The sequence below is a fragment of the Hippocampus zosterae genome, chromosome 3, assembly GCF_025434085.1.
Source record: "Hippocampus zosterae strain Florida chromosome 3, ASM2543408v3, whole genome shotgun sequence".
NCBI classification, from domain to species: Eukaryota; Metazoa; Chordata; class Actinopteri; order Syngnathiformes; family Syngnathidae; genus Hippocampus; species Hippocampus zosterae.
In genome coordinates this window covers 12,870,238-12,897,802 of record NC_067453.1, presented here as the reverse complement: position 1 = coordinate 12,897,802, position 27,565 = coordinate 12,870,238, and the positions used below count along the sequence as shown (strand labels likewise).

The following is a 27,565-nucleotide window of genomic DNA, read 5'->3' as shown; positions in this document are numbered from 1 at the left end:
GTTGCAGGAACGATCGAGCCATACGGAAACCCGCAGCAGCGCCAACTCAAGCAAGTCCTACTCGATACTACACACTAGTTGTGTCCGCGCAGCTATTTTCGATCATTGAATCCAAAACGGCGACATGAAAGTGACTCTTTATTGCAGTGAGTTTTGTTGGAATTGCGAAAGATTTTCATTTCATTCATTTACATTTACGTTCTGTAGATCATGGCGTCCAAACGAAGAGGAACGGTCATGCCCGCGAAGAGAAAGTGAAAAGCGAAGCGGGTTAGAAAGTAAAACATTCAAGAGACGCGTGTAGTCGGAAAGACTCAAATCTACGAGACTTTATCAAAGAAGGAAGCCATTCTTGCTCAGTCCTATTCTGGCAATTTCCTGGAGTGCTTTACCTATTATCGTGCCCAAAAAAGACCGATAATAAGAGAGATGGCGACCCCTCGAGCGCTATGAGCATCCAGGACTTCGAAGCATTCAGTGGCTGGCTTCAAAAGTTCGTTGCACGACTTCAGCTGAGTAACGCTGTCTTGGGTGGTGATCGAGGGGAGGTCACGTTCGAGACACCGAGTGAGTGCAAAGAAAAGCTACCAGGTTTGTTACTAGTCTCATTTTGTAGCAAATAGTCCTAATTTTGTTGTACTATATTTTATACATACACCTGTACTGTCTGCTGCAGTTTGTGTTGTTGCTTGTGTCGTCACACATGTACAGTATGTTAACATATTTGGATGTTCATACAGAACGTATACCGGAGTTATTTCCCCCAAAAGAAATTCTGTGATAAGGAAAGATTGGACACAGCAAATATGATTCCTTACCAGAAAATACTTAATGTAGGACTCACTTCTACTGGTCAGATCACAACCTATCTACAGCAATGCACTGGCAAAAATGGGTGATCAAGCACTGTTCTCATGAAGAAACTTGATACTTTAATGCTTTTGTTCTGTTGATGTTTGATATGGACTGTCAACAAATGCAGTTTTTATATACAGTATACCGTATCTTGTGCCCATCTGTCAAATTTTAAAAGCCAGTGTGGCCCCAGAGCCAAAATGTTTGCCCACCGCTGCGCTACACTGTGGAAACAGAAACCATGTCCTCTCCTTAGCAGGGCTGTCAACCTGCCTGATAACATTGGTGCTTTTGGTGGGTACGGTTGTTAACTTGAAGCGTATTCCTCGTGAGTCAAGAGGACAGTATCTCCGCCTGTCTTGCAGAAGACTGTGGTTCGATTCCTTTACATGGAGTAGTTTTAAGTGATTTTTTTGCTGGTCACTCTTTCGCCCATTCATTGCTGTGGTATTTATCTGCCCTTTCTGTACTGTCGCTGGGGCCTCCCAATGACACAAGGCTTGTTCCTGTAAAACTAATCATGACTGAGATTTGTGCGGGCTTAGCATTCTTTCTCCCCTTCACGGCTTGACACTGGGAGTGGAACAAGGGGAGGGGTGGAAGGGTCAGAGTACGGTTTGCTTAACTCACATTTGTGCAAAAAACGGAAAGTGCAAAAGCTCAGGCCAAGAAGGTAAGACGATAACATCAAAAAAATTGGTCAATTTCCTCAGAGCGTAACGGATGTATCATTCCTTCTCGGTCAATAATGCAGGGATCACCGAGTTGAACACGCGAAAACTCCTGTGCGGCTTTCCCAGCCACACTCTCGTAAATCATCCTCTCCAGGAGATGCAGACACCAGCGTCAGCCAAGGGGGTCAACAAAGCTCACCAGCAACATGTAAATCTAAACTGCAAACTATGAAATACTTTTCACATCTTCCTGACTTAAAAATCCACATAAGGATCCCCAGATGTGGAAGGTGATGAAACGGGAGGGCAAGGGGGAGGTCTTTCTCACTGAGACCCACGCCCCTCCCACAAAGACATGTGCGCACAGTGTGCCAGCAGACAACTCTGATGCACAGACAGCTGCCATTCCTCATACATTTCTCCCCTGCATTGCCTCTCCCCCCTCTTCCCCTCTCAGCTATTCTCTTTCCGCCTGTCTATCGCTGGCCCGCACTTTTCCTCAAGCGAATAGAAAGGCAGGTCCTGTTGGCGAGTGCTTGTGTAATCTTGGCTTCACATGAGCACCAGAGTCTGCTTGCCTGCCTCAGCTGCAAAAGCTCACACAGACGAGCTCTGGTTTGCCCGGTGGACAAACTTAACAGAAAACTGAGGAAGAAGGAGCACCTCTGAGGACGCAGTTGGAATTCAAAGTGCAGGAACTCGATGTGCACCATGCCGGGATCTCTGGTGTTGCTGTTGTCCCTGTTGGCGCTCTCCACAGGAAGTGATGCCAGAAGAATCAGGAAAAGAGGACTCAACCAAAAGGTGAGACTAATCATGTGACCCTCATAGCCTCAAAAGCTTTCAATTCAAAGAGATGTCAATTAAAATGTAGGGACTTCATTTAGTATGTTTGTTTGCAGAAGTAGATTAAATCTACCGGAGGTACCGCACAATGGCTGCGCTATTTGAAAGCATGTGCCGAGATGAAAAGTCAAAGTTGGACGGCGGTTTTGTCTTTTTTATTGTTGTTGCATCGAAATGTTTGGCATGTTTCAAATGTCTGTGGAATGTATTGATAGATGTCTCATTCGATATTTAGAATGATGCGTTGAAAAATGCGGAATATCAACCACTAAATTACCGGTACATTGCACGAAATCAACATTTCATTTCTGTGGCTGAGCAGACCGTGTGGCGCACAATTATTTGTGCCCCATAGCCAAAAGGGAAAACATCAGTTGACGACAGACTAAAGGTATTACTCCAAACTGTACAATTAAATTGCTGCTTTGTAGTATGATGACTGACATGGCACAGAGTACCATAAATGTGCAGGGTCCCGAATACACAAGCTGAACATCCAACACACAGTTTTTCTGTCATTTGTTACATATTAATGTACACATACCGTCACCATTAGTTGTTGAATTAGTCACAGCTAACCATTATTCTCGAGAGAAATATACGTTTCAGGAAAAACAGCTCCAGGAAAAAAAAGTAACTATTATTTAAAAAAAAAAAAAATTTATTGAATGTATTCACGATCAAGTTCCATATGTACAGTTTTAGTCTGCTCCACTGGATGTGTTTTAGAATGAACCAACATTTATAGAAGGGGCTACCGCTTGTTTTTCTTCAGTAGCAGTTGTGAAAACTTGTTCCACCGCGGGTGTCGATGGACAAGAGATTAACGGTGAAGCTTTGGCTTATAGCATGAAAAATGGACACCGACCTAAACCTATTTATGTGAAGCAGACACAAGAAGTCACCCATTTTCATATTTTCATGGGAGCTCGTAACGCAGTGTGTGTGTGTGTGTGTGTGTGTGTGAGTGTGAGTGTGTATGAGAGAGAGAGAGAGAGAGAGATGGACAGACCGGCCCCTGCTTGTTAACTCAGCTCAGTGTGGCCGAGTGATCAAAAGTTCAGTGTAGCGTAATGCCTTGTCATCCTCTTGTGCTTCAATGATCTCACTTTTTGACCAGTTGACAACATTTTTGGCTTTTCCTCTTCTCTTGAGTTACCCCGTTCACCTCTCCTTTAGAACAATCGTTTTGACTCCCCTCAGGCCATGTGCTTCTTTTTCGCTCGCACGGTGTATGCATCTCGGTGTATAGGATGGGCTCAAAGTTTGCACTTTAGCCACAAAGCCGTTCTAATAGGAACATGCTGAGACGGCTGTTCAGAAACCATTTGCCTCTTTTTTTCAATCTCTGTATCTTTCAGACCTTTCCTTCATTTCTTTTCCATCTCACACACACCCCCTGTCTGAAGTCGTACGACAGTTAAGTATAATTCCAATATGAAGGCAGAGCAGATAATCGTTCGGCCTTTTGAAGTACCGGTAGTTATATCTGTTTACACATGACACAATTTCATCTTTAAAGTTAAAGGAAGATTTCATTAATTTTGCATTTGTGACTTGATTGACAGCATTTGTGGAAAGCACATAAGAACTGAAAAAGACACCGTTATGTTGATATATGTCACTTTAATGGCAACATTTTCAACATATTGGTATACGTCCATGATCGGTCCAACGAAACTTATGGTGTGTAATATACTGCCGGACATACACACACAGGGGAGGACACAAAGAAAACAATGCAATAAGGCATGGCACATATTTGTAAGGGGTTGAACAGAAACGGGTGCACAATGGCATGTTATTCCACACTTTTTACAAAAAGTGTACTTACGCAAGCCCCCGGTGTGCACATGAAAAGGCAGACGAATGTGTGGGGGGGGGGGGGGGTATATCATTGTGCATCCTAGTCCAAAGTTGACACACGTGACGTATTCAATGAACCTGGCGGCAAGCAATGTTATTTTAAAAATCGCTTCAAAAAAGTTATTCAGTAAGAAATACATGAGGAATAATAGAGTTATCAAATGAAATAACTTAATAACGCAAATGGCGAACATATGTGAAGTACCCCTTAACTCTCGCATGACTCAGAGGTTTTCTTGGTTCTAATATTGCCAAGGGTGTACCTTTTTGGGACGTTACTCCAAACTGACGACATTAAAGATAGGATATGATACTGCTTTTTTTGGGGGGGGGGGGGGGGTCTGTATTATTTCCAATTGAATCAATGCATTTTGATCATTCTAATGCTGTCAAGTTCAGCAAACTCCACCTTCATGTCCGCCTTCTACCGCATCTTGCCGCTTATGTTTGCTCCTCACCTCCTCTTCTTCATTGCGCATTTGACCTGTGGTCAGATCTGTGGTTTCTCTCACTTAAATTGTCTCCATCACCTCTTCTCCTATCGGACCCTTTTTTTTTCTTTCTTTTTTTGACCCAGTTGAAAGGTCAACAATAGCAGTTACTCAACGTCATCTCGGTGCTCGAAAGGGACTGGAGCCAGACATGCCTGACAGACACACACAAGAAGAGGTCGTGGAAAAAGTGCGACAAAAAGTGGTAACAAGCAAGTAAACAGGAAAGCTTGTGTGTGATGAAAGACTGGCGGTCAACCGCAGAGATATTTTCTTTAAAAAGCACCTACAATTCATGCACATCATAAGTGTCATGCAGACATAACAGTCTGGCTCGCACTTGCATGGGCATGTCTGCAAGCACGAAAGAGGGGAGGCCTCCACCTAAAAATCTTGGCAGTTTCACAGACTCTTGTGAGAGGCAGCGGCTCTGCAGACATTCACAAACATATGCTTGACTTAGGCCTGGGCCCACGAGGAAAACGTTCTCTCAGGGAGAGTTTGACAATTTCTGAAAGTGATATTGAACAGAAGGGGAAGTGGAGTTGTTTCCTGTCAAATTAGATTTGAGAAGGTGTATTGGAGGAGGTGTATCCTGAATGGAGAGATGGATAGATTCCTTTTTAACTCACAGCAGTAAAACTAGGCAAATTCTGTGAATGCATGACAAATGCGAGTCCGCTTCGGTAAACACAGCCTGCATTCAAGTTGCGGAATGTCATTTATTGATCTCTAGATAAAATACGCGAGAATGGTTTAAAACTGTCTGCCGTGGGATGCGATTTTTCAAGTTCACGCGCGATTGAGTCTTCCCAGATATTTTGTTGGATGATTATTTAAAATGTACATCGATTGACCACAACGGAAAATACGCATCCAATATTTTTCAGTGCAGTTTGACATCACTGCAAACTACCATCACACTAATGAATGAAAATATTGTTGAACTAGTCCCTCTTTGAAAGTTAGCATTATCTTGAGGGGGAAATGCAACGTTAGGGCTTTGGTGTGCACATACGTTTTCTTGCACAGGTGCAATATCTAGAAATTATCTTCATGTAAGATGAATTATGACCAAGTGTTGCAAGATGTTTCAGTTTGTATATGGAAATGAGATTCTGCGATAACTCAAGGACAGTCAGGCAACCTGCGGTGCTTTTATTACCAACGCTGTTTATGTTAACAATACAATTCAATACAATACATCCTGATTGATATCGCGCTTTCACAACATCTGCAGCTGGAACAAAGCGCTTTACAAAACAGTTAACGAAAAGTAAAATAATGAACACAACCAAAACATCAAAAAGACTGCAGGTGCAGCAAAGTGAAATGAGTCTTGACAACCTAAGAGCTCGCCATTGGTTACCTGCCACACCGAGCATCTGGTTAGGAACCAGATGCCTGCTGTGGGCTGCCTCCCTTGGAAGACATGTTCTTTCTTGTTGACGCAAAAGTAGCCACGACTGTGACCTTGGCGGTTAGAGTGTACAGCATGCAAATGTGTGTGTGTGTGTGTGTGTGTGTGTGTGTGCAAAGAAGGCCCTATCCAACAATAATAATAATAATAACCCATCCATCTATCCTTTTTCTAATCCTCTTTATCCTCACAAGGGTCGAGGGCGAGCTGGAGCCTATTCCAGATGTCTTGGGGAAGTGGGCGGGGGACACCCTCAACTGGTTGCCAGCCAATTGCAGGGCACACAGAGACAAACAACCAATCACAAACAACAATCACACCTCGGGACAATTTAGAGTGTTGCATTAACCTGTCTTTTGGAATGTGGGAGGACACTGGAGTAGCAAAGTCAGGGGATGAAGAGCAACACCATCAGTGACCTAATGAGAGAATGAATTTGTCCGTAATGTTGAGGATGAGGAGTATGATGCTATGTGTAAAGTGAAAAGATGAATGAATGGGGTCTGCTACGTATTGAAAGCCAAACAGGAAGGAAACGTTCAAGATTTTGTTGGAGATTTTTGCAGGAGCACTTGGGAAGAGATCGGACAGAAGATAATGCGTAGTAATTTGCCATTGTCCAGTCCCAGGCGACTTTGTGCCAATTGTGCATGAGTTTAACCGTACTAAAGTTCATAATTGTGAATGAAATACCACTATTTCATTGAATAAAAATGAATGGATTCTACACACATTACAATCAGAAAACAAAATGTTTTGAATGGTTGCTCCAGAGTAAAAAGGTGACGAACAACAATAAGCATTAAACATAAAACTCTGTCTTACAAGGTAATCATTTGCATGTTTTGAAAGTTCATACACTAGAGCAAAAGTAAGAAATGTTTCCAACTACATGTAGTGTGAAACAATCACTCAAACAACCATCAGCCCGGTTAACTAAATGCTGGCAGAATGAACTCATTTGCGTGGAAAGTTCTTTTCACACATTCTGAGCGTGTGATGCCTCTCTCCATGCCAAGCATCGTTGGCTTTTATTTCCCGAGCTGGATTGTGAGCATGTTTGTCAACCCTGCCAAATAAACAGCGCACTTTGAAACATTGTGTGCAGCCTACAGGCTGATTACCTGATTTGGGAGCCAGTACACAGAAGGATCCAAAGAGGCCAGGAAAGCAAACAGAATGAATCAGACTTTGAAATAAAAAATAATTTTAAAAAACAAGGAAATATTCAGTGTGGCCATCTATGGCCACGAGCTATGGGTCGTGACCGAAAGAACGAGATCCCGGATACAAGCGGCCGAAATGAGTTTTCTCCGCAGGGTGTCCGGGCTCTCCCTTAGAGATAAGGTGAGGAGCTCGGTCATCTGGGAGGGGCTCAGAGTCGAGCCGCTTCTCCTCCACATCGAGAGGAGCCAGATGAGGTGGCTTGGGCATCTGATTCGGATGCCTCCTGAGCGCCTCCCTGGTGAGGTGTTCCAGGCATGTCCCACCGGGAGGAGACCCCGAGGAAGACCCAGGACACGCTGGAGAGACTACGTCACCCAGCTGGCCTGGGAACGCCTCGGGATCCCCCGGGGAGAGCTGGAAGAAGTAGCTAGGGAGAGGGAAGTCTGGGCTTCCCTGCTAAAGCTGTTGCCCCCGCGACCCGGCCCCGGATAAGCGGTAGATGATGGATGGATGGATGAATATTCAGTGTACTGCTACATGGAACCATTACAGATTAGAAAACTGTGACCATGCAACCTGTGTTGGAAGGGAGGAACACGATTGTCTCATTTCGTGGTTCGATCACTTTGCCGTAGCTCAACTCACCATTGAAACATGTGCACTGGCAAAAGCAGGTAACCACGTACAATGAATCCCTGCCATTTACGGTGGATAGTGATCAAGCCCTGGCACAAATAGCTAAAATTCGCAAGTCATGAATTCCCCCCTCTAAAAGTACAGCACTTGCTTATAATCGACACAAGAAGGCAGCAAATGACTACTTTTGTCTATGTGAAGCTCCTCGACTCACCTCACTATACTTCTTTGGAACCATGATGTAACCACATGGACTATTGTGAAGCACAAAACGCCAAATAGGTGAGTTTTTCCAGCAATTGATGCGGGATAGCTTTCCCCCCAAATACCCACAAAGGAGAGAAATTGAGAATGTCGAAGCATGAATATACAGGGGTTCATTTCCATTAATTGGGCACTAATCCTTTTAGGAAGGTGACGATATGTGTGACGTCAACCACTGCTGGTTGCTCCATCATTGTCACAACATTTATAATGCAGATGAAGGAAAGGCCGCTGGTTGCTATTAAACAAACATATTTTTTTTTTGCTGCCCTAATCATCCTATTAAATAAATAACATTTGTCTCCTCGGCCAACACACATGCACAATGAAATACATCGAAGAAACCTTTGTTCTTCTCAATTGCTTGTTAGCGTGTCTCATCCAGACGGATGTGTTCAGTGCAGTGTGGTGTATGCAATTTTCCCCTTTGAAAAAGACAAACTACGCACCGCAAACCGAGAAGAGACTGACCACAAGCACTGGAAAGTAGAAAAGTGGGGGTGTAGCCCCAATTGCAACAAGCAGTACAGTTTTGGTTAAATGTTCAATGAAGTTGTGCCAGGATAAAAACATGATTGATCTGCAGGGCAAATCCTGAATGTGGTATAAGCCATGGTGGGACAATACCATAATGAATTGATATGATGCTGGTATTTGAGGGGGGCGTTTGCGAGATCACTGATTTAGATGAAGCTGATGCAGCTACCAGCAGGCCGCCAACAACATCCTGCAGTTGACACACATGCCAGATCAATGTTTGCCGTTTTTAACCATACTGTGGCAAACTGCACTCCTTGCAGTACACGTGATTTACCAACGTGTCGAACATGCTGCTTCTCTTGTTATATTGTGGCTGCCATGAATTTGCAGATGGGATCGTGCAGACGACTGTATAAACTAATATGAGACGATGAGGTTTTTCCAAAGCACCGATGAGAAAACGGATATGTAGGAACTATAACCGACCCTCGAAAGGAATGTTGGCCTCAAATAACAGAATGCAAGTTTTCACAACATCAACCGCAAAGACAATGGCTGTGATGCGCATTCCACCACATTTGCACACAAGAGCAGATGTCAGAAGCAGTGTGTGCATTCCTGGCGGCATGCAAAAGTACACTGGGGCCTTGAAAATGTATGTCTGTCACAACCGCCACGGTGTGTGACATGAGAAGTTGCTTGGCTCCGGGTATCGTGGCCGACTTTCTGTTCACTCTCAGATGCACCATGGAAATCCGTGTACAGTAAACTTACCTCCCGATTTAGGTCAAGACATTTTGAAGGGGGTGGGTAGTCTGTACAAACGATAGAACACGGTGATTCTCAACTGATGTGTAAGGACCCACAAATGGGTTGCAAAGCCATTTTGGGTGGATCACGGACATGTATTAAGAAATGTACAGCAAAACAAAGTGTGGGCATTTTTATTTTCAAGTCGATGCTGCAAACTGAGATACTTAACATTATTCATGTGACAGTGACAATAAAGTTGTGTGCCATTCTATTCTGTTCAAATAATTCACACTGTTAATACTGTTGTAGGTGCATTTAGTCTGCGGCCTTGGTTTCCTAAAAATAAGACAGACTACTTATCTTATTCTTTCCTAAAGAGAGATCAGCGCCAAAATGCATATTTTTGCATATTGTCATGTTCAGTTTCCTAATAAGGTGCACCAAAAGGCACTTTAAACATGTAAGCAAGATTGGCTCTGTTTAAAAATACGATGTTCATGTTTTCAAAAGGTTTCAATAGAAAATACAGGTCTCAGAGTAATAACAGTTGAGAAGCAAGGCTTTGGGGTGCACGTTATCCGTACGCCGGTGCGCATGATCACTGCAATTGGAATATTGTGCTCCATTTCAAGTCTGTCTACACCAGGGGTGCCCAAACTTTTTGGATCGAAGATCTACTTTTCGATCAACTAACCTCACGGGATCTACCCTTACTGGCGCGCGCACACACACACACACACACAAATTTAAGATTTACCTGCTTTATTTTATTTTTTTAATATTTTTTTTGTGAAAATGAGACTGATAAGATGATTAGTGTGCAGTGTATATTAACACAAAAAATATATTACTAACATGTACAAAGACACACGAATGGTTGTTTGTTTTTTTTCTTCTCGACACTCCTCGGATCTACTTGGGACCTGTCTTAGATCTACCGGTAGATCAGGATCTACCTAATGGGCACCCCTGGTCTACACCGTTTTGAGAACTCGAATAATGGAACTCCATCAATCAAGAGACAATTTCAAAATTAATTCAAGTAAGGCATTGAACAAGTACTGTGCGCACTTTTGCTGTGCACACAAGTACTGTGCGCACCATTTTGGACACACATAGTAGTAGTTCGTGCCCACACAGTGGTTCCTCGTGCATACATAGCAGTTGCAGCATATTCACAAAGTCTGGGTTTTTTCTTCTTCAAATGTCATGCATGGGGCTCCTTATACTGCAGATGTCCCCAAACTACGGCCCGCGGGCCGGATCCGGCCCGCCTCCACATTTGGTCCGGCCCCCTTGAACAATATCAGTGAGTCTTTTGATTTATTTTTCATCTATGTATGTTTGTATTTTATCATAAAATTTGGCTTTTGCAATATAATATTCCTTAGTTATGAACTATTTTCATGATTAACTATTAGCTAGTAATAATTTCATAAACACATACAGTATAACGTGACATTTGTTCCATCCTTCTGCGGTCTGTGCCGTTATCTGGCAACCCCAGAAAAAAAATCCTAAACCCGTCCCTCTCAAAGAGAACGTAATCATGGCGAAAAGGTGAGGCAAGAGAAAAAAATGTTTTCCGAATACAGGGAATTTAACCCAAAATGGAGAAACGATTTTATTTTTTTTTCAATGCAAAGAAAAGATTGCCTGTCTCATCTGTCGGTGGCGGTATTCAAAGAATACAATCTGCGGAGACGCTATGAATCCCGTCACAACAACAAGTATGATTTTTTGCATGGCCAAATGAGAGCAGACAAACTGTCAACGCTAAAAAGAGGAACGTTAGCTCAGCAAAATACATTTGTACGCCAAGCTCAGCTGAACCAGCCATCTGTTCGGGCTAGCTTTCGGTTTGCTCAACTGATAGCAAGCAGCGGTAAGATAAGATAAGATATCCTTTATTCGTCCCACACTGGGGAAATTTACAGCCTCCAGCAGCAAGAATGTATGTAGAAAGGAGAAAGAGAAAAAAAAGGAGAGTTTGTCAAGAAATGCATGAATGCTGTCGCGGAGGTGGTGTGTCCCGAGAAGAAAGACGTCTTTAATACCGCGAGTGTATCAAAAAAAGTTATTTGATTTCTGGGAAACAATACATTTTTACGTCTAGGTACTCTTGCAGTCACACTTTTGCTGTTACAAACTGACCCCGGCCGGCACCCCCACCAAAGAAGCGAAAAGTTATGTGGCCCTCACAGGAAAAAGTTTGGGGACCACTGTTATACTGTATAACACATTGACCGCCCACTTGGCTGCTCTCTAGTGGTCCACTTTATGGAGATAAATTCACTGGAAGAAATTTCACAGCAACTTGCTCTTCTGGTCTCGCAGGACTACGAGTATCCCAACCACCCGCAGTCCACACAGCACCAGAAAAATGACCGCTGCCCACCACCCCCTCAGATGCTCCCAGAAAGGGCCTGTGAGGTGCCAGGCTGCCGCTCAGACTCGGAGTGTGAGCGCCATAAACGCTGCTGCTACAACGGCTGCATCTATGCCTGCCTGGAATCCGTTCAGCCCCCACCAGGTGTGTGGAACCGACAAGTTCAATGCATTGATTTCTTCATGAATATTTGTAACTATTTCCGTGTCTGTGTCATCACGAGTAGTCCTCGACTGGCTGGTGCAGCCCAAGCCTCGGTGGTTAGGGGGCAACGGTTGGCTACTGGATGGTCCCGAGGAAGTGCTGCAGGGTGAGTACATGAATGACCGGTTATTAGAAACATTGCATTGTCAGCCTGGGGCTTCTCCATGCCATTAGACATCACGAACAAACAAGCGCAGAGCTCAACTAAATGTAAAACATTTCACATCTGCTGTCTATAAATGAATGGGCATCATCTACAGTCGATACAACAAATATTTAGAGTGAAGTTTCGTAAACGTATTCATTTCTTTCCAGTGAAGTTGAGCTGAGCCGCAGGAGTGATGGCGGGGAGTGGAGATGATGCAAATCTCTCAGTGAATAACACTCTGATTCTGCACTTAGTGATATTCGTTCACAGCAAAAGACACGTAGCACTCTGATTCGGACTTTGATGATTCTAACAGTTTCCTCCTTGGGTGCAGTGGCAGTTTCTAACAACACTCACCCAAAATAAAAAAACGCACCATCCTTTTGAAGGCCTTTTCCCACTAAGTCAATGTGCCATTGACAAATCCACTCACGTGCTGGCACACTGCAATGGTGCAGCACCGTGCGGGAGCAGACGGCAACGCTTGAAGCAGGCACCTGCTGATGCGCTCAAATTGAAAAATTTTCCATTCGAGCAGAAGCGCACTGGGATGACAGTTGAGCACATCCATTTGGAAATATAGTAACGCAGCACTTTCTGAGTGACAACAGTAATGCATTTTAATATGGTACGGTGAGAAGAGCATGAATAATAAGGAGGGAAATGAGTAAAGCGATGTGCCAGTGTCCTGAGCTCCGGGACATACGGTTAAACAAGTTTCATACTGTGACAAGGTACAGAAGGCACCGCGATGGATGCTGAGCATTACATGGCCTGAAGGTCTATTTATCCTTTGCTTCGTGAAAAATGTTTCATTCAGCTAATGTTGCTTGTGCTTGTATTCTTGTGATTAATGTGTATTTGTGTATTTTTAACGGCCAGCCGAGGCGTGCAGTACAACAGAGGATGGCGATGAACCTCTCCACTGTCCTACAGGATACGAATGCCACATCATCAACCCAGGAAATCCTTCCGCTGGAATCCCCAACCGGGGACAGTGCATCAAGCAGCGTTCCAACTCTGGTAGAATTAGTATCCACTCTTGGAGACTTAGATGCAGTTCTCTTCTTCATTTGAATCGTGTGCTTGATGGCCGAAAATGACATTTGCAATTGTGTCACCCGCTATTGCTCGTGGAGTCCTATTCCTCTGAACTTTTAAATTGCTTCATCCATTTCTATACTACCGTACTTGCTGCCCTCTATTAACAAGGCCGTAAAAAAGTAATTGAATTGATCATTTTTTTAGAACTATTTTATAACCCAAAATTGGTAAATGCTTCATATGCACGTAAGGACTTTTGGTCAAATGCAAAGTTCACGTTGCAGTGAAAAATCTTTTTTTCTACTATAGAGTCGCTATAAACGATTTGACATTTTTCAATCATATACTGTATACAAAAGTATGGTGTCTCTACTGCATTGAACTCCTTGCAGATTATGATACTGATTATGATGCAACAGTATAGTAAACTGCTTTTGCCTGACTTATTTTGGCTCCATGAAATAATTTTTCAATATTCACATGCTGTGACTGATTGAATGCTGAGATTTAACTTTTATACTGTCACCTCTTTTTCGTTTCAGATGGACGGGGTCTCAGGCACAAATTTTTCAAGGACTACAAGGACTACTTAGGTAAGTGAGGTAATATGAACAAATGGAAGCACACTAGCATCACGACTACATGAAGCATCAAGAGTCCACCTGATCCGTTGCTTTGCCTTGCAGGTACCAGTACAAACAACGCAGTAGGCTACGAGAAGCATCACAAGCACATGGAATAAGCAACATGTACCCCTTTTTTTTCCTACTTTCAGACTACACTTTACATTTTATGTTGTAACCTCTCAAATTAAACTGACATCCCAGTCCCAGCACTTACACTTGGGTAAAGGCTGCTTTTCATCACACTTCAGTCGGAAGAGATTAAAAGCAACTACCTCCTCTATTCTCCTCATAAAGCCGTAACCTCGGGCACGTTACTATCTCACAGCCAAAGAAAGATGGCACTTTGACACGTTAAGTATCATCTTTGAGTAAAGGAAAAGGAGAGAAGTAGTGAGGGTATCAATGCTGCTAACCAAATATCTCAAAAGGAAAAAATGATTAATAATATATATTTTCCATTGTCCATGTATTTAGTTTAAACATAAACTAATAATCTGGATTGAATAATACATTGTGTGAATGGGCTATTTTATTCAAGAAACAATTGAAAATAGCATAATAATTGATGGAGTGAAATTGACTGTTGATTCCTTGTGTTTTTCAAGGGGAAGTCAACTCAAACAAATGTCTTCGCATAAATATGTTCTGTGTTGCCCCACTTGGCTAAACACAATACAATATTATGATTGTGATTGCATTTATGGAATATGAATAAAACGGCAAAATCCATTTGTTTTTATCCATCTCAGGGGGCGGCCATTTTGCTACTTGCTGTCAACTGAAAATGACATCACAGTTGCTTACAGCTCAGGTAACAACATTTTCATTCGAGAGCAAGTAGTAAAATGGCCGCCCCCTTAGATGGAGAAAAAAAATTTGTGGCTTTTGCTGCTAACTTCATAATCAATAAACACAATACTAATCAGCTGAGGGTTTACCTCGCCTACAGCTCGAAAGCAGCTAGCATAGGCTCATAGGGATTATAAATAGATGGATAGATGGACAATATTACGGTAATCAGAATACCGTGTTTAGACTTGTATTGTAAAGAACATTTTTGATTTGACTTCCCCTTTATGAAAAGGATACAAAATGGAGTGTGCTACTGCTACGGCACTGCTGGCTTCGTCTCAATTAGTTTGTGATCTAAAGAGGACAACATGACATCAGCTTTGGGAAGATGAGACATTAATCCAGACCATAGTTTAGGAATTGGACTTTTGTTAATTGTTCATTACTTCCAAAATTGATTCAAGACATTTCGTCAAATGCTATATCCTAATGTGGATATTTCCCCCAACTCCACCCTCTCGAACTTAAGTGTCAAATTCAAGGCCCGAAAATGGGATCTGGCCAGCAACAGATTTTATGTATCGGAACTTCATATTTCTTGAAAAAATTCTTCACTTTTAACAAAACTGACCCAGCCAATTTACTGGCTTCCGATTACAAAACGAGTCATCCATTATTTTGTTGTGTACACGTGTTAACATAAAGCAATTATATTTTTATATGAGTTCAGTCAGAACGGCCTTCAGACGGAAACCATTACCACGATATGGCCCATGACAAAAAATGCATTTGACACTCCTGTTCTAGAGTCTCTTGTTAGTCAACAAGTTTTTGCTGATTACAATGAAACTACATAGTGAGTGTTGTATATTTAATAACATATATATAAAAGGTGTTATAAGGGGGCCCAGTTGAAAAGGAAACACCATCTGGTTCTGAAAGACTTTCTTGCTCTCTGAAGGCCAAATTTCCTGCCCTGAAAGCTGGAATGTTTTACTGACAAACTGAACATTTCCACATGTGGTAGTTATAGCTGAAGATCTTCCTAAATCAGCCATATTCAAGATGCCAACAACATACGAATGACAAATAATACACGTCATAGAAATGGACTTGAACTGCTTAACTATTGCAACGCGATCAATTAACTGGCCTGAAACCAGAAAAATGTGATCGTGCCTCATTGATGTTGCTCAGGTTCTTTCTGCCTGTGATAACTAACAGCAGAATAAGCTGGCTTCCAATACAAATGCACACAACAAGATGAATGTGTTGAAGAAATGCTGTAACCATTACATGTGTGGTGCTGTCTTGGTTTTACTGAATAAAACACGTGACATAAAAGAGCAATGTGTCAGGTTGATTTAAGGAGCTAAAGATGCCAGGGTGTAGTCCCGCATAAATTAGAACTGCTATTTTCTCATCAGTCTTCATTTTAACAATATACAGGGCTGAAATACGAAAGTAAGATTAAATGTAAAAAAAATTGAACAAATCATATATTTTTTCCCAAAAATATGACGTATTTTTGAAAGAAAAATATCTGATTTAATGTTGTGCCATAAACCACGTTCCATTCTAACATGCAAGCATATTGCATGAATATGTTGGAGTACATTAAAGCGTAATTCATGCTTATTTTGCAGTTTATAGTTTGTTCAAATTCAAGTCCACGTGTGTCCAGTAGGTGTCAGTGTAATCGAAAGGAGCCCTTCACTGACGCTTCCTGCTGGGGCCTCACTCCTCCCCACCTTCTGAATTCTTCACGTCATCCCAGCCAAAATGTGTTCACTGTTCTTCCTTAGCAACAGTTTGGTGCATTTGGTTGAAATATATTTGGTTTGGTTCTTATTGGTATTAGAAAAAAATGTTTATATTTTATGGTTACTTTTTCCATTTTCTTTTTTAATTTGGGATGAAAAGGTTTAGAATTATACATATACCTGTAATCTGATTTTCCTTTGAAATATACTAACTGACAGAATATTGTGTATATGCTCAACCAACTTTTTTCACCAACTTTTTTCTTGGGTACACCCAAGAATTTTTTTTTAATTTACTACCTTTTATTTTGTCAAATAATGGTATGAAAAAAAGTTATCTGGATCCATATACATTTTTAAGATGACTATACATCTCTTTAAAAATGTAGCATGATCCAGATGAGTTCATTTTGTGTAACTACTTGTCTTAAATTAAGTACCGTACTGTATATTCAACATTTTTTTCAGTGTATTGCTTATTAATGCAAAAGGCTACCGGTTTGATACACACAAAATTGCACAAATCACCATTGATAATACTATTTTACAATTTTAAAAACGATCTTCATTTTTGAGAAAACACTGATCACATCAATGATTTCTGCCAATAAATAGGAAACACATCATGATCAATGGCAACACTGTCTTCATAAACCTCTGCCAGTGTTCACATTTTCAAATGATCACTTCTTCCTAAAAAAAATACAATGTTTGTTACATCCCTGGTGAACTATTTCTAGATCAGCCCGACAGGCTACTCCTCGGGTTTCAGGTGCACCCCAAACTGGTTGCCAGCCCATCACAGGGGACACATAGATAAACAACAAACATTCACACCCACAATCACGCCTAAGAACAATTTAGAATTATCACTTAACCTCCCATGCATGTTTTTGGAATGTGGGAAGAAAACAGACTACCCAGAGAAAATCCATGCAAGCAGGAAGAACATGCAAAGTCCAAACAGGAAAATCGGATCCTGGATTCGAACCCTGCACCTCTGTACTGTGAAGCGAAGGTGCATTTCAGAAAAATTTATGATTTGCTGTGGTAGAACTTAATTTGATGAGCAGGGTGGACTAGTGCTTAGCACGTCTGCATCACTGTTCTGGGCTTTGTGGTTCTGTTGGCACATACGGATGTCTAGCCCATTTTGCACAATTTGAGAGCGTTTCAGATTTTATTTATGGAACTTCCCCTTTTCACAAGCTAGAGAAGCATTAAAGCCATGCTGTGCTTGTCAAGAAATACTGTACAGTGATCTCCCCACTTTTGCCTAAAAAAATGGTTAAATCCAGTGATCCTTCCCACTACCGTATCTTTGTCCTGCATGTCATTGAAAATCCCCAAATTAATAGGCTGACTAACTCCCCTATATAAGCGTGCAGTCGTGCAGTCAAGTTCATCCCTGATGAGTCCCTTCTGGATCGCGGGTGCCTCTGGTCCCCTTAAACCACCTTTATGCGTTTGTATATGGGGTTAGGTGTCAAAATGTGTCAGCGTATTTGATCGCTGCCTCTTTTTTATTGAGTTGGAAAATGAGATGGATACTTTGATGGAGGATGGAGGAAAGAAGTTTTGATGATGAGCAATTCACCCAACCGTAAAAAGTGACAGCAAACCCCGTTCTGCCCATGTAGGGGAGGCTTTGTTTAAAAGTTGAAAGATTTTGATTATATACAAGTTGTGCACGTTGGTTGGTGCCATCTATGTGCACCAAGTGCACTTGGCAGATAGTGAATGTGCATTTTTAAATTCTGATGAACCTCTGACCCCGATAAGGTTTCGCATCGCATCTTCGTGTCTCATGGTGACATCCGACCTTCTGAATAAAAGCCACCAATTAGTGAGCCTCTGGCTTGTTGTTGGGGGTTGTCACATGGCTCGGGCAACGTGCACGTGAATCTCCATGCGGTAGCGTAGCAACATCCTCTGAGATGCGAATCGCTTTATATCTGCTTTAGCAAGCAATTTGGAAGTTTGTGTAGCACCCTGCCAAGTTGGTTCAGAGTGTTGGAGAAGCTAAAGATTAATTGGACATACAAGGAGTTGTGGTTCACCACCCAGGGAGGTTTGTTAATGAATGCCTAGCTTGCATCGAGTGTCTGTTTTGCTTTCACAGTGAGTCATGCAATAGAGAACTGCGAAATAGCGTATGCCAACATCCTCCCCCATTGCGCCTTCTCTTTCTATCGCCATAGGCTCAGGAGAATTGTTGTGTAATAAAGTGTGAGGTGTTATCTAAAATGTTATATAAAAAGATGTGGTTGTTTACCATGTTTGACTTGCCAATTTATTCATATTGTAACACAAGATTCACATCTCTAATTATAATCATAGAGAGAAGATCTGTAAATGTTAGGGCTTTAAGGATGTTCAGTAACAGAAAAATCACAGAAGAAAATGATTCTGGATGTTGTTCTATTATTACAAGAGAATTTGTGTTTAGTCCTTTATTAAAACAAAAAACGATTTCAAGCAAATATGAATATTCACATATTTTCTCTTCCGATTTCCCTGTTCAGGGTCAAGACACACATTGGACTCTGTGTTATTATTATTATTTTTTTTTATATTATTATTTTTTTTTATTATCCTATAGCTGAACTAGGAGGAAAAACAGACAATACGCTGGATTGGTCAAAAGTCAATCATAGGCTGATGGAGAATCGTATTTTGAGTGGGACTTCTGTGCAAAAGTGAGCGATATGAACCGCTGCACTAGCAAGGGCACAAGGACTGAGCACAAATGACAAGGAGTCGCCTGACTGTATGTCAATCTACGTGACATCTGGTGATTGACAAAGGTCTGCATGCTAGTTCAACAGATGACACCTGTGTCTTTCAGACTAATGCAATTAACATCTAATGGGCCTTGAATGTTATCCCGTATACAGCCAACTGGAACCATATGCAATACGATCACCCCATGTTTGGTACCTAAAAGCAACAAGCGGTTCAGTATCTTGTCACGTTGAGCCCGAGGCGATGAGGAATCGCCTCGTGCACAACAGAAAAAAAGAGGTGGATCCCCGGAGAAGCAGACAACGAAAAGATCTTGTGAGAACAAAGGGGTTTTTAATAAAGAACAAAAGGAGCCCGAACAGGGAAAACGGTAACAGAAAACGCTGGTCAAATAAGGACCAGGAAAAAATAAGGAAGACAAACTGAAAACGCTCGCGAAACGATAAAGGGCGAGGAACAACCGAGATAACAATCTGATCAATATAAGAAGTACGCGAATGATTGAGGCCGTAAGGCAATAGGGCAGCGAGAAATAGTCGAACGACGAGAATAGCAAATCGAGAGCAATGGCACGGTAAGGAATTCTCCGGCAGTGAGATGACTGCCGGAGTCGCCTGATAAAGGCACGTAATCAGCCCGAAATAACGGGCAGGTGTGCCGAACAGGTGGCGGGAGAACCCGCCACCTGCTGGCGAGCACGCGACGTGACAGTACCCCCCCCCTCAATGGACGCCTCCCGGCGGACTACCCGGTTTGGACGGATGAGCAGTGTGGAAGTCGCGCAGAAGGGACGGGTCAAGGATCCAGGAGCGAGGCACCCATTGCCGCTCCTCCGGCCCGTAGCCCTCCCAATCGACCAGGTACTGGAAGCCCTTGCCCCTGCGCCGAGAGTCCAGGATGGCACGAACCGTGTACACCGGGTCCCCGTCGACCACCCGCGGGGGCGGCGGCGGAGCGGGAGGGGGCGCCAAGGCGCTGGAAGACACAGGCTTGAGCAGGGAGACGTGGAACACGGGGTGGACCTTCATGGAGGCCGGCAGCCGGAGCCTGACCGCGACGGGGCTGATGACGGCCTCGACCTCGAAAGGGCCAGCGAATCGGGGCCCCAGTTTGGCAGGCGAGCCGGCCAGGCGAAGATCCCTCGTAGCCAGCCACACCTTCTCTCCCACCGCATATGAGGGCGCCGGGCGCCGACGACGATCAGCGATCCGCCGGTTCCGGGACGCAGTGCGGGACAACGCAGCCCGGGCCTCCCTCCACACGTGATGGGCCCGTTTAAGGTGGCGCTGCACGGAAGGGACCTCCACCAGCCCCTCCTGGGACGGGAACAGCGGTGGCTGGTAGCCGTAGGCCGTCATGAACGGCGACCTGCCTGTAGCGGAGGAGACGAGAGTGTTGTGGGCGTATTCCACCCAGGGCAGGTGGTCGGCCCAGGATGCCGGACGGTGGAGACAAACACAGCGGAGGGCCGCCCCCAGATCCTGGTTGGCGCGCTCAGCCTGCCCATTGGACTGAGGGTGGTATCCCGAGGTCAGGCTGGCCGTAGCTCCGAGGAACCGGCAGAACCGCTTCCAGACGCGGGACACAAACTGGGGCCCCCGATCCGATACGATGTCCGCCGGAATGCCGTGGAGACGGAAGACGTGCTGGATGAGGAGGTTGGCGGTCTCCAGCGCCGACGGCAACCTGGACAAGGGCACAAAGTGAGCGGCCTTGGAGAAGCGGTCCACGATCGTGAGCACGACCGTCCGGCCCCGGGAAGGCGGTAGGCCCGTGACGAAGTCCACGGCGATGTGAGACCACGGGCGGGGAGGAATGGGCAGCGGCTGGAGCAGTCCTGCCGGAGGTTGATGTGACGACTTGCCGCGGGCGCAGGAGGTGCAGGCCTTGACGAACTCCGTCGCGTCGTGGCGGAGCTCCGGCCACCAGAAACGCTGGGCGACGAGCTGCACAGTCCGGTTCACCCCGGGATGACACGCCACCATGGATCCGTGACCCCACTGCAGGACCTCCGAACGAAGGGCAGGAGGCACGAACAGCCTCCCCGCTGGGCACCCTGCCGGCACCTGCACCCCCACCAGGGCGGACTGGACCCGCTGTTCAACCTCCCACTGGACGGCCCCCACTATGCACTGGGTTGGGAGGATGGTCTCCGGGGAATGGTCCCACCCCGCAGGTTCGTGGAGCCGGGAAAGGGCGTCAGGCTTAGTGTTCTTAGACCCGGGGGAGTAGGTGAGGACGAAGTCGAACCTGGTGAGGAAGAGGGCCCACCGGGCCTGACGGGCGTTAAGTCTTTTTGCGGAGCGGAGATATGCAAGGTTCTTATGGTCGGTGTAAACAGTAAAGGGTTCCTTAGCCCCCTCGAGCCAGTGCCGCCACTCCTGTAAGGCGGTTACCACAGCCAACAGTTCCCGGTTGCCCACGTCGTAGTTGGACTCGGCGGCACTGAGTCGGCGGGAGAAGAAGGCGCAGGGGTGCAGCTTCTGGTCGACTGGGGAGCGTTGGGACAGCACCGCACCCACCCCTGAATCCGAGGCGTCCACCTCTACGACGAAAGGGTGGTCAGGGTCAGGATGTTGCAGAACCGGGGGACTAGTGAACGCCGCCTTAAGACGCGCGAACGCCGCATCCGCGGCAGGGTCCCACTTAAAAGGGATTTTGACCGAGGTAAGGCGGGTTAGGGGAAGCGCCATCTGGCTGTAACCCCGGATAAAGCGTCTATAGAAGTTGGCGAACCCCAAGAAACGCTGCAGTTCTTTGCGGTTGGACGGGACCGGCCAGTTAGTGACCGCACGCGTCTTAATGGGGTCCGCCCGTAGCTTGCCCTGTTCTATAATGAACCCCAGGAAGGAGATGACGGGAACATGGAACTCACACTTTTCTGCCTTGACGAAGAGCCGGTTCTCGAGCAAACGTTGTAGCACCAGCCGAACATGTTGCTGGTGCTCATGCAGAGAACGAGAAAAAATTAAAATGTCGTCAAGGTAAACAAAACAGAAGATGTTGATCATGTCCCGGAGCACGTCATTAATGAGGTTCTGGAAGACGGCAGGTGCGTTTGTGAGGCCAAAAGGCATGACGAGATATTCGAAATGGCCCAGGGGGGTCTTAAACGCGGTTTTCCACTCGTCGCCCTCTCGGATGCGAACCAAGTGGTACGCGCTGCGTAAGTCTAATTTTGAGAATATGGTGGCTGATTGCAATGGGGCGAAGGCGGAGTCCAACAAGGGTAGCGGGTATCTATTTTTAATTGTAATTTCATTTAGTCCACGATAATCTACGCAGGGTCGTAGGGACTTATCCTTCTTCCCTATGAAGAAGAAACCCGCCCCTAACGGTGAGCGTGATGGTCTGATGAGACCTGCAGCGAGCGAGCTGTTAATATACTCCGTTAACGCCTCACGCTCGGGATGGGATACCTGATACAGACGCGAGGTTGGCAACGGAGCGCCCGCCTGCAGGTCTATCGCGCAATCGTAGGGGCGGTGTGGGGGCAAGGAGCGCGCGCGATCCTCGCTAAAGACCTCCCCAAGGTCCCGATAGCACTCCGGCACTCCGTCAAGGCAGATCTCCTCGGGGGGCGTGACGCGTTCGTGCCTCCCGACGGCTGACTGCAGGCAGTGCTGGTAACAATAAGGGCTCCAGCTATCGATAGCGGGGCGCGCCCATGAGATCACCGGGTTATGCATCTGGAGCCAGGGTAAACCGAGGATGATCGGGGCGTTCCGGGACCGCATAACATAAAAACGACGATGCTCAATATGATTACCGGATAATGAAAGCTTTAACGGCTCCGTTCGATGCGTTACCACCGCCAGGAGGCGCCCATCCAGATCACGCACCCGCTTCGCCACTACTAACTCCTCTAAAAAGCACCCCAGTTCGGACGCGAGATTAGTGTCCATTAAACAATCATCTGCTCCCGAATCCACCAGGGCCCGAACCCGTCTTGACCGGGACTCGCCGAATACCTCCGCCTCGAGCTCGAGTCTATTAGGGTGTCCTGGTCGCTTATCGACTCGCCTAGACTCGGAGGGTGACGCGCGAGGTCGTGACTCACAGTAATCGGAAGGAGCGTGGAAAGACGATCCCGGATAGCTGGTTGTGGCGCGGGAGGGTGGTTGTGCGCCGTCAGGTGTAGCATGGTCCCGGCGACGGCGCCTTCCTTCCTCCGCGCCACCGTCTTTGCCGCCCAACTGCATCGGCTCCTCCGCGGATGCTGTCTCCCGGCCCCGGAAGTGCTCGCCGTGCCCCCGATATTCCTCACGGTACGGGAGACGTCGAGACGGGTACCGATCACCTCCTCGCTCCCGACCCCGTTCCCTCAGGCGATTGTCCATAAGGAGGGAGAGGTCGATCAGCTCCTCCAAGTCCGTGCTGTGATCGCGAGTAGCCAGCTCGTCCTTGAGCTGAGTGTTGAGACCCCGGCGAAACAGTCCACACAGGGCCCGATCGTCGTACCCGCTCTGCGCGGCCAGGATCCGGAACTCGATGGAGTAGTCAGCGACCGAACGCCTGCCCTGCTGCAGGGCGAGCAGCCGCCCCTCCGCCTCTCTGCCCCGCACGGGATGGTGGAACACCCGACGGAAGGCTGCCACGAAGTCAGGATAGGAGGTGCGGAGATTCGGCTTTGCTTCGCTGGTCGCGATTGCCCACGATGCCGCCGGACCTGTCAGGAGACTCATGATATAGGCCACCTTGGCGGCGTCAGTGGCATAGGAGGACGGCTGTTGGTCAAAAACGAGCGAGCAGTTGTGTAAAAAGTGTCCACACTGCCCGTGCTCACCCCCGTAACGCGGGGGATGTGGAAGCGAGGGCTCCCTCGATACAGTGGGGTACGAGGGGGGCGCCTCCGGAGTGGTAGGACGAAGACCGGAAGGGTGTCTTCGTTCCTCCACCCGTTTCAAGCGGGGTTCGAAATCCTCGAACCGGTGAGCCAGCATGGAGACCGCGCCGCGGAGTTCCGTAATGGTTTGGCTGTGCTGGCTCATTTGCTGCTCTTGCCGAGCAAGAGCGGACAAGATCTTTTCGACGTCTGCGGGATCCATGGTGGCCGGAGAATTCTGTCACGTTGAGCCCGAGGCGATGAGGAATCGCCTCGTGCACAACAGAAAAAAAGAGGTGGATCCCCGGAGAAGCAGACAACGAAAAGATCTTGTGAGAACAAAGGGGTTTTTAATAAAGAACAAAAGGAGCCCAAACAGGGAAAACGGTAACAGAAAACGCTGGTCAAATAAGGACCAGGAAAAAATAAGGAAGACAAACTGAAAACGCTCGCGAAACGATAAAGGGCGAGGAACAACCGAGATAACAATCTGATCAATATAAGAAGTACGCGAATGATTGAGGCCGTAAGGCAATAGGGCAGCGAGAAATAGTCGAACGACGAGAATAGCAAATCGAGAGCAATGGCACGGTAAGGAATTCTCCGGCAGTGAGATGACTGCCGGAGTCGCCTGATAAAGGCACGTAATCAGCCCGAAATAACGGGCAGGTGTGCCGAACAGGTGGCGGGAGAACCCGCCACCTGCTGGCGAGCACGCGACGTGACATATCTATTGTCTATGTGAAGCATGGATCCATCATTTAAGCCCCGCAATTTGTAGTAATTCTGATTTTAAGACAGCGGATTGTCAGCGTGTCAGGTGAGCCAGGTACAAAGGGGATCACCTTGCTGGTTTTTTCTGTGGAAAGTGACAGGAAAGTTAGCACTTAAGGGCTAACAACGCTCATCTTACATGTGTGATAAGGCTCACATTTACATATGATCTACATTATACAGCACAAAAGAGACGGTCTGGAAACAGCATCGTGCTTCTTTTTATGCAGTAAAAGAGTCAATTGCTTCGAAAAATACAAACAGGAATGAAGCAGGGAAGTAAATCGCATAGGTGGGAGTCAGTCACATTTGCGCAAGTCCCAAGTAGGTCTCATGTCTTAACATTCAATTTCAAGCAAGTACCGACTCCCAAATTACTGTGGCATAAATCAAGGAAGTCAAGTCGAGTCTCTACTGAATTTCAATTATTTCTAGGTGTCAGCGAGTATTAGCTGTATAACTGTATTGTCTTTAAGAACGATGCACTCATTAGCTGTAGTTGCATTAGTACCTATCTTTAGTCAATTGTTTCCATATTGTAGTACAGGGACCCAAAAACAGTCACTGCCTAATTTTTATTGAGTTATACATTGTTGTGTAAAATCCTGTTACGCTTTTTCATTAAGTCTTAACACTTTCTATTGGCAAATGGCTGATCACATTGCGGCGTCATGATCGTGCCAATTGGTTTTAAATTCAGGAACAGAACCAGTGCTGCCCCTCAGACACGGTAGAGGTTTGGGACTCATGTTTATTTTCTTCCGCTGTTATTTAAAAAAAAAAAAATGAATAGTGTATTCTAGAGCATGAGCGGATTATGTGTTTGTAGGTGGCCTGCGCGGGTTGACACAGATACCGGTATACAATGCTCGGTCAGCCAGCAGACACAAACAAGCATAGATGAAATAAATGTCTAATAATTCCTTATATACGCTATATACCCATGTATACGCTAGAACCAATGAAGTTAAGTGTGTGCAACAAGTAATGGTCAATTATACGGAAGCACACTTTTTGTGGCATTCATCAATGTTGTTTTCAGCTTCAGGTACAGGTTTTTATCAGGTTCTGTGTCCATTGCGACTGCAAAATAATAATAATGTGATATGTGTCAGAGAATCATGACTAGAGTGCTCAGTCAGAGCGTTCTTATTAATAATTAACATTCTGTCATAATACAATTTTTCTGAGTGAAGTTACATGACTTCGTCTGAAGGAGAATTGTGAGAATTATGAATCATGAAAGCTTTCTTTCTGGTACTGGACACAGATTCAATGAGTTTGTTTTCTCTTGCTTGTTACAGAATAGAAAGAGTCTCCAAATGGCCTAATTACATTTAGCCCGCTCCGTTGTCCACAGTATGATAGCCCTCAACCACGGACAACAAATGAGCACTCATGCTCAATTAGACTTGATTCCATCCTATTATTTTCTTTCCACTGATTGGTTGTATGATGGCTGCACACCATATATTCTTGTCAAAGTTGCTTATTTGTACCCCTCTATCAGTCTCAACATTGTTTAGATTCACATTTCCTGGTGCCACTAACCTTTTGATAAACCGAAGCCTGGAAGTTAACTCAAATTCAACAAGAGTTTTGATCCTACAGCATTAAACCCACAATACACTGTGGTTTGCACTTACAATCGTTTGCTTATCAGAGCAGATGGCAATTCAAAATAGACTAGACAGCTTGACTTCAGTGGGACGATAAGTCTTACAAGAGCCAATCCAGTCTGACCTAGCAGTAATGGAATAGAGTAGCCTGATGCTACAGATATAGCAACACAGTTCATGTCACCAAAACAGGGTGATATACTGCTTTTATTTTTGGTCGAGGGGCAGAATGACCGTAAGCGGAAAGAATGGACGAAAATGACAAATGACGTGTTGTACGTAGGGTATGTCCCACATTGGAAAGTGGCATTGAGGAGAAGTGTGCCAATCAGGCATTTAACACCCAAAATAATTTACAGCAGAACACTCAGCTTCACTTCTGCAATACTGCCAGCAAGGTGGATATAAAAATGGCATGAGTATTTTGTCATCGCACTTTGTTTCCGAGGTTTCCTAAGTTAACAACTACACCAACTCTGGTATTTAACGCAATTTTGATTCCAAAATATTGACTGTGACAAATTATTTCAATATTTTTACGTTCATTTAGTGTTTTGGGTTTTTTTGTGAGTGTAGGCTCGCTGCCAGCTAAATGTTGTTGCCTTATATGCAAAAAGGCAAAGGCGTTACACAGTAATTTGCGAGTCAACAATCCATGTTATTTCTTTATCATACTTTGTCCTACAGTCATAAAAACAAGGAAAAGAGCATTGTTCAGGGGCTCCATTTAGTTCGGCGCAAAACATTGATTTGATTCGCACAGTTTCCTTTACCATATGGAGTCTCAGAACAAATGACGTTTCTGAACCGAGATTTCTCAACAGGCAGGAGATGAGAGCCAATGGGAGGGAATCTGACATCCCCGCTGACTTTGTCTCCACGATACAGTGACAAGAGAGAAGGCCGAGCAAAGTCTGAAGAACCCCAGGGGAGATCCACTGGAGCGCCAATACCTCACACTCTTGACTTCCTCACTCACATGAAAAGTTCACCTGAGATGTGTAGCTATAGTAACTCTCGCTCTTCTCCAGTGCTGCCCCCCTCCCCCACCCCCCAACAACCCCTTTTATCAAGGCACACTCCCAGAGGCCTCTGTCACAGGAAGACAAGATCCAGGCCTCTGTCACTTCTGTCTCTGGCTGCACGATGGGTCCCTTGTTGAGTCACATACACACGTCATTGGC

General features: G+C 45.2%; 2 protein-coding genes across 5 annotated transcripts in view; one reads left to right on the top strand and one right to left on the bottom strand.

Annotated features, from left to right (window-relative positions):
- ada2a (adenosine deaminase 2a) overlaps nucleotides 1-27,565 on the bottom strand; it is a 273,392-nt gene that overhangs the window by 195,212 nt on the left and 50,615 nt on the right. The window lies entirely within an intron of this gene.
- Nucleotides 1,625-16,005, top strand: wfdc1 (WAP four-disulfide core domain 1). Of its 4 annotated transcripts, none has more exons than XM_052061826.1 (6): nucleotides 1,625-2,333; nucleotides 11,790-11,985; nucleotides 12,068-12,151; nucleotides 13,076-13,225; nucleotides 13,780-13,839; nucleotides 13,924-16,005. In XM_052061826.1, exons 1-5 carry the CDS (start codon nucleotides 2,232-2,234, stop codon nucleotides 13,836-13,838), a joined length of 591 nt encoding a protein of 196 aa, XP_051917786.1. In that variant the 5' UTR covers nucleotides 1,625-2,231; the 3' UTR covers nucleotide 13,839; nucleotides 13,924-16,005. The 4 variants fall into 4 exon arrangements, with proteins under 4 accessions (XP_051917786.1, XP_051917784.1, XP_051917787.1 ...); XM_052061824.1 differs by having other exon boundaries at nucleotides 1,627-2,333; nucleotides 13,780-13,830; XM_052061827.1 differs by having other exon boundaries at nucleotides 1,649-2,333; nucleotides 13,076-13,216.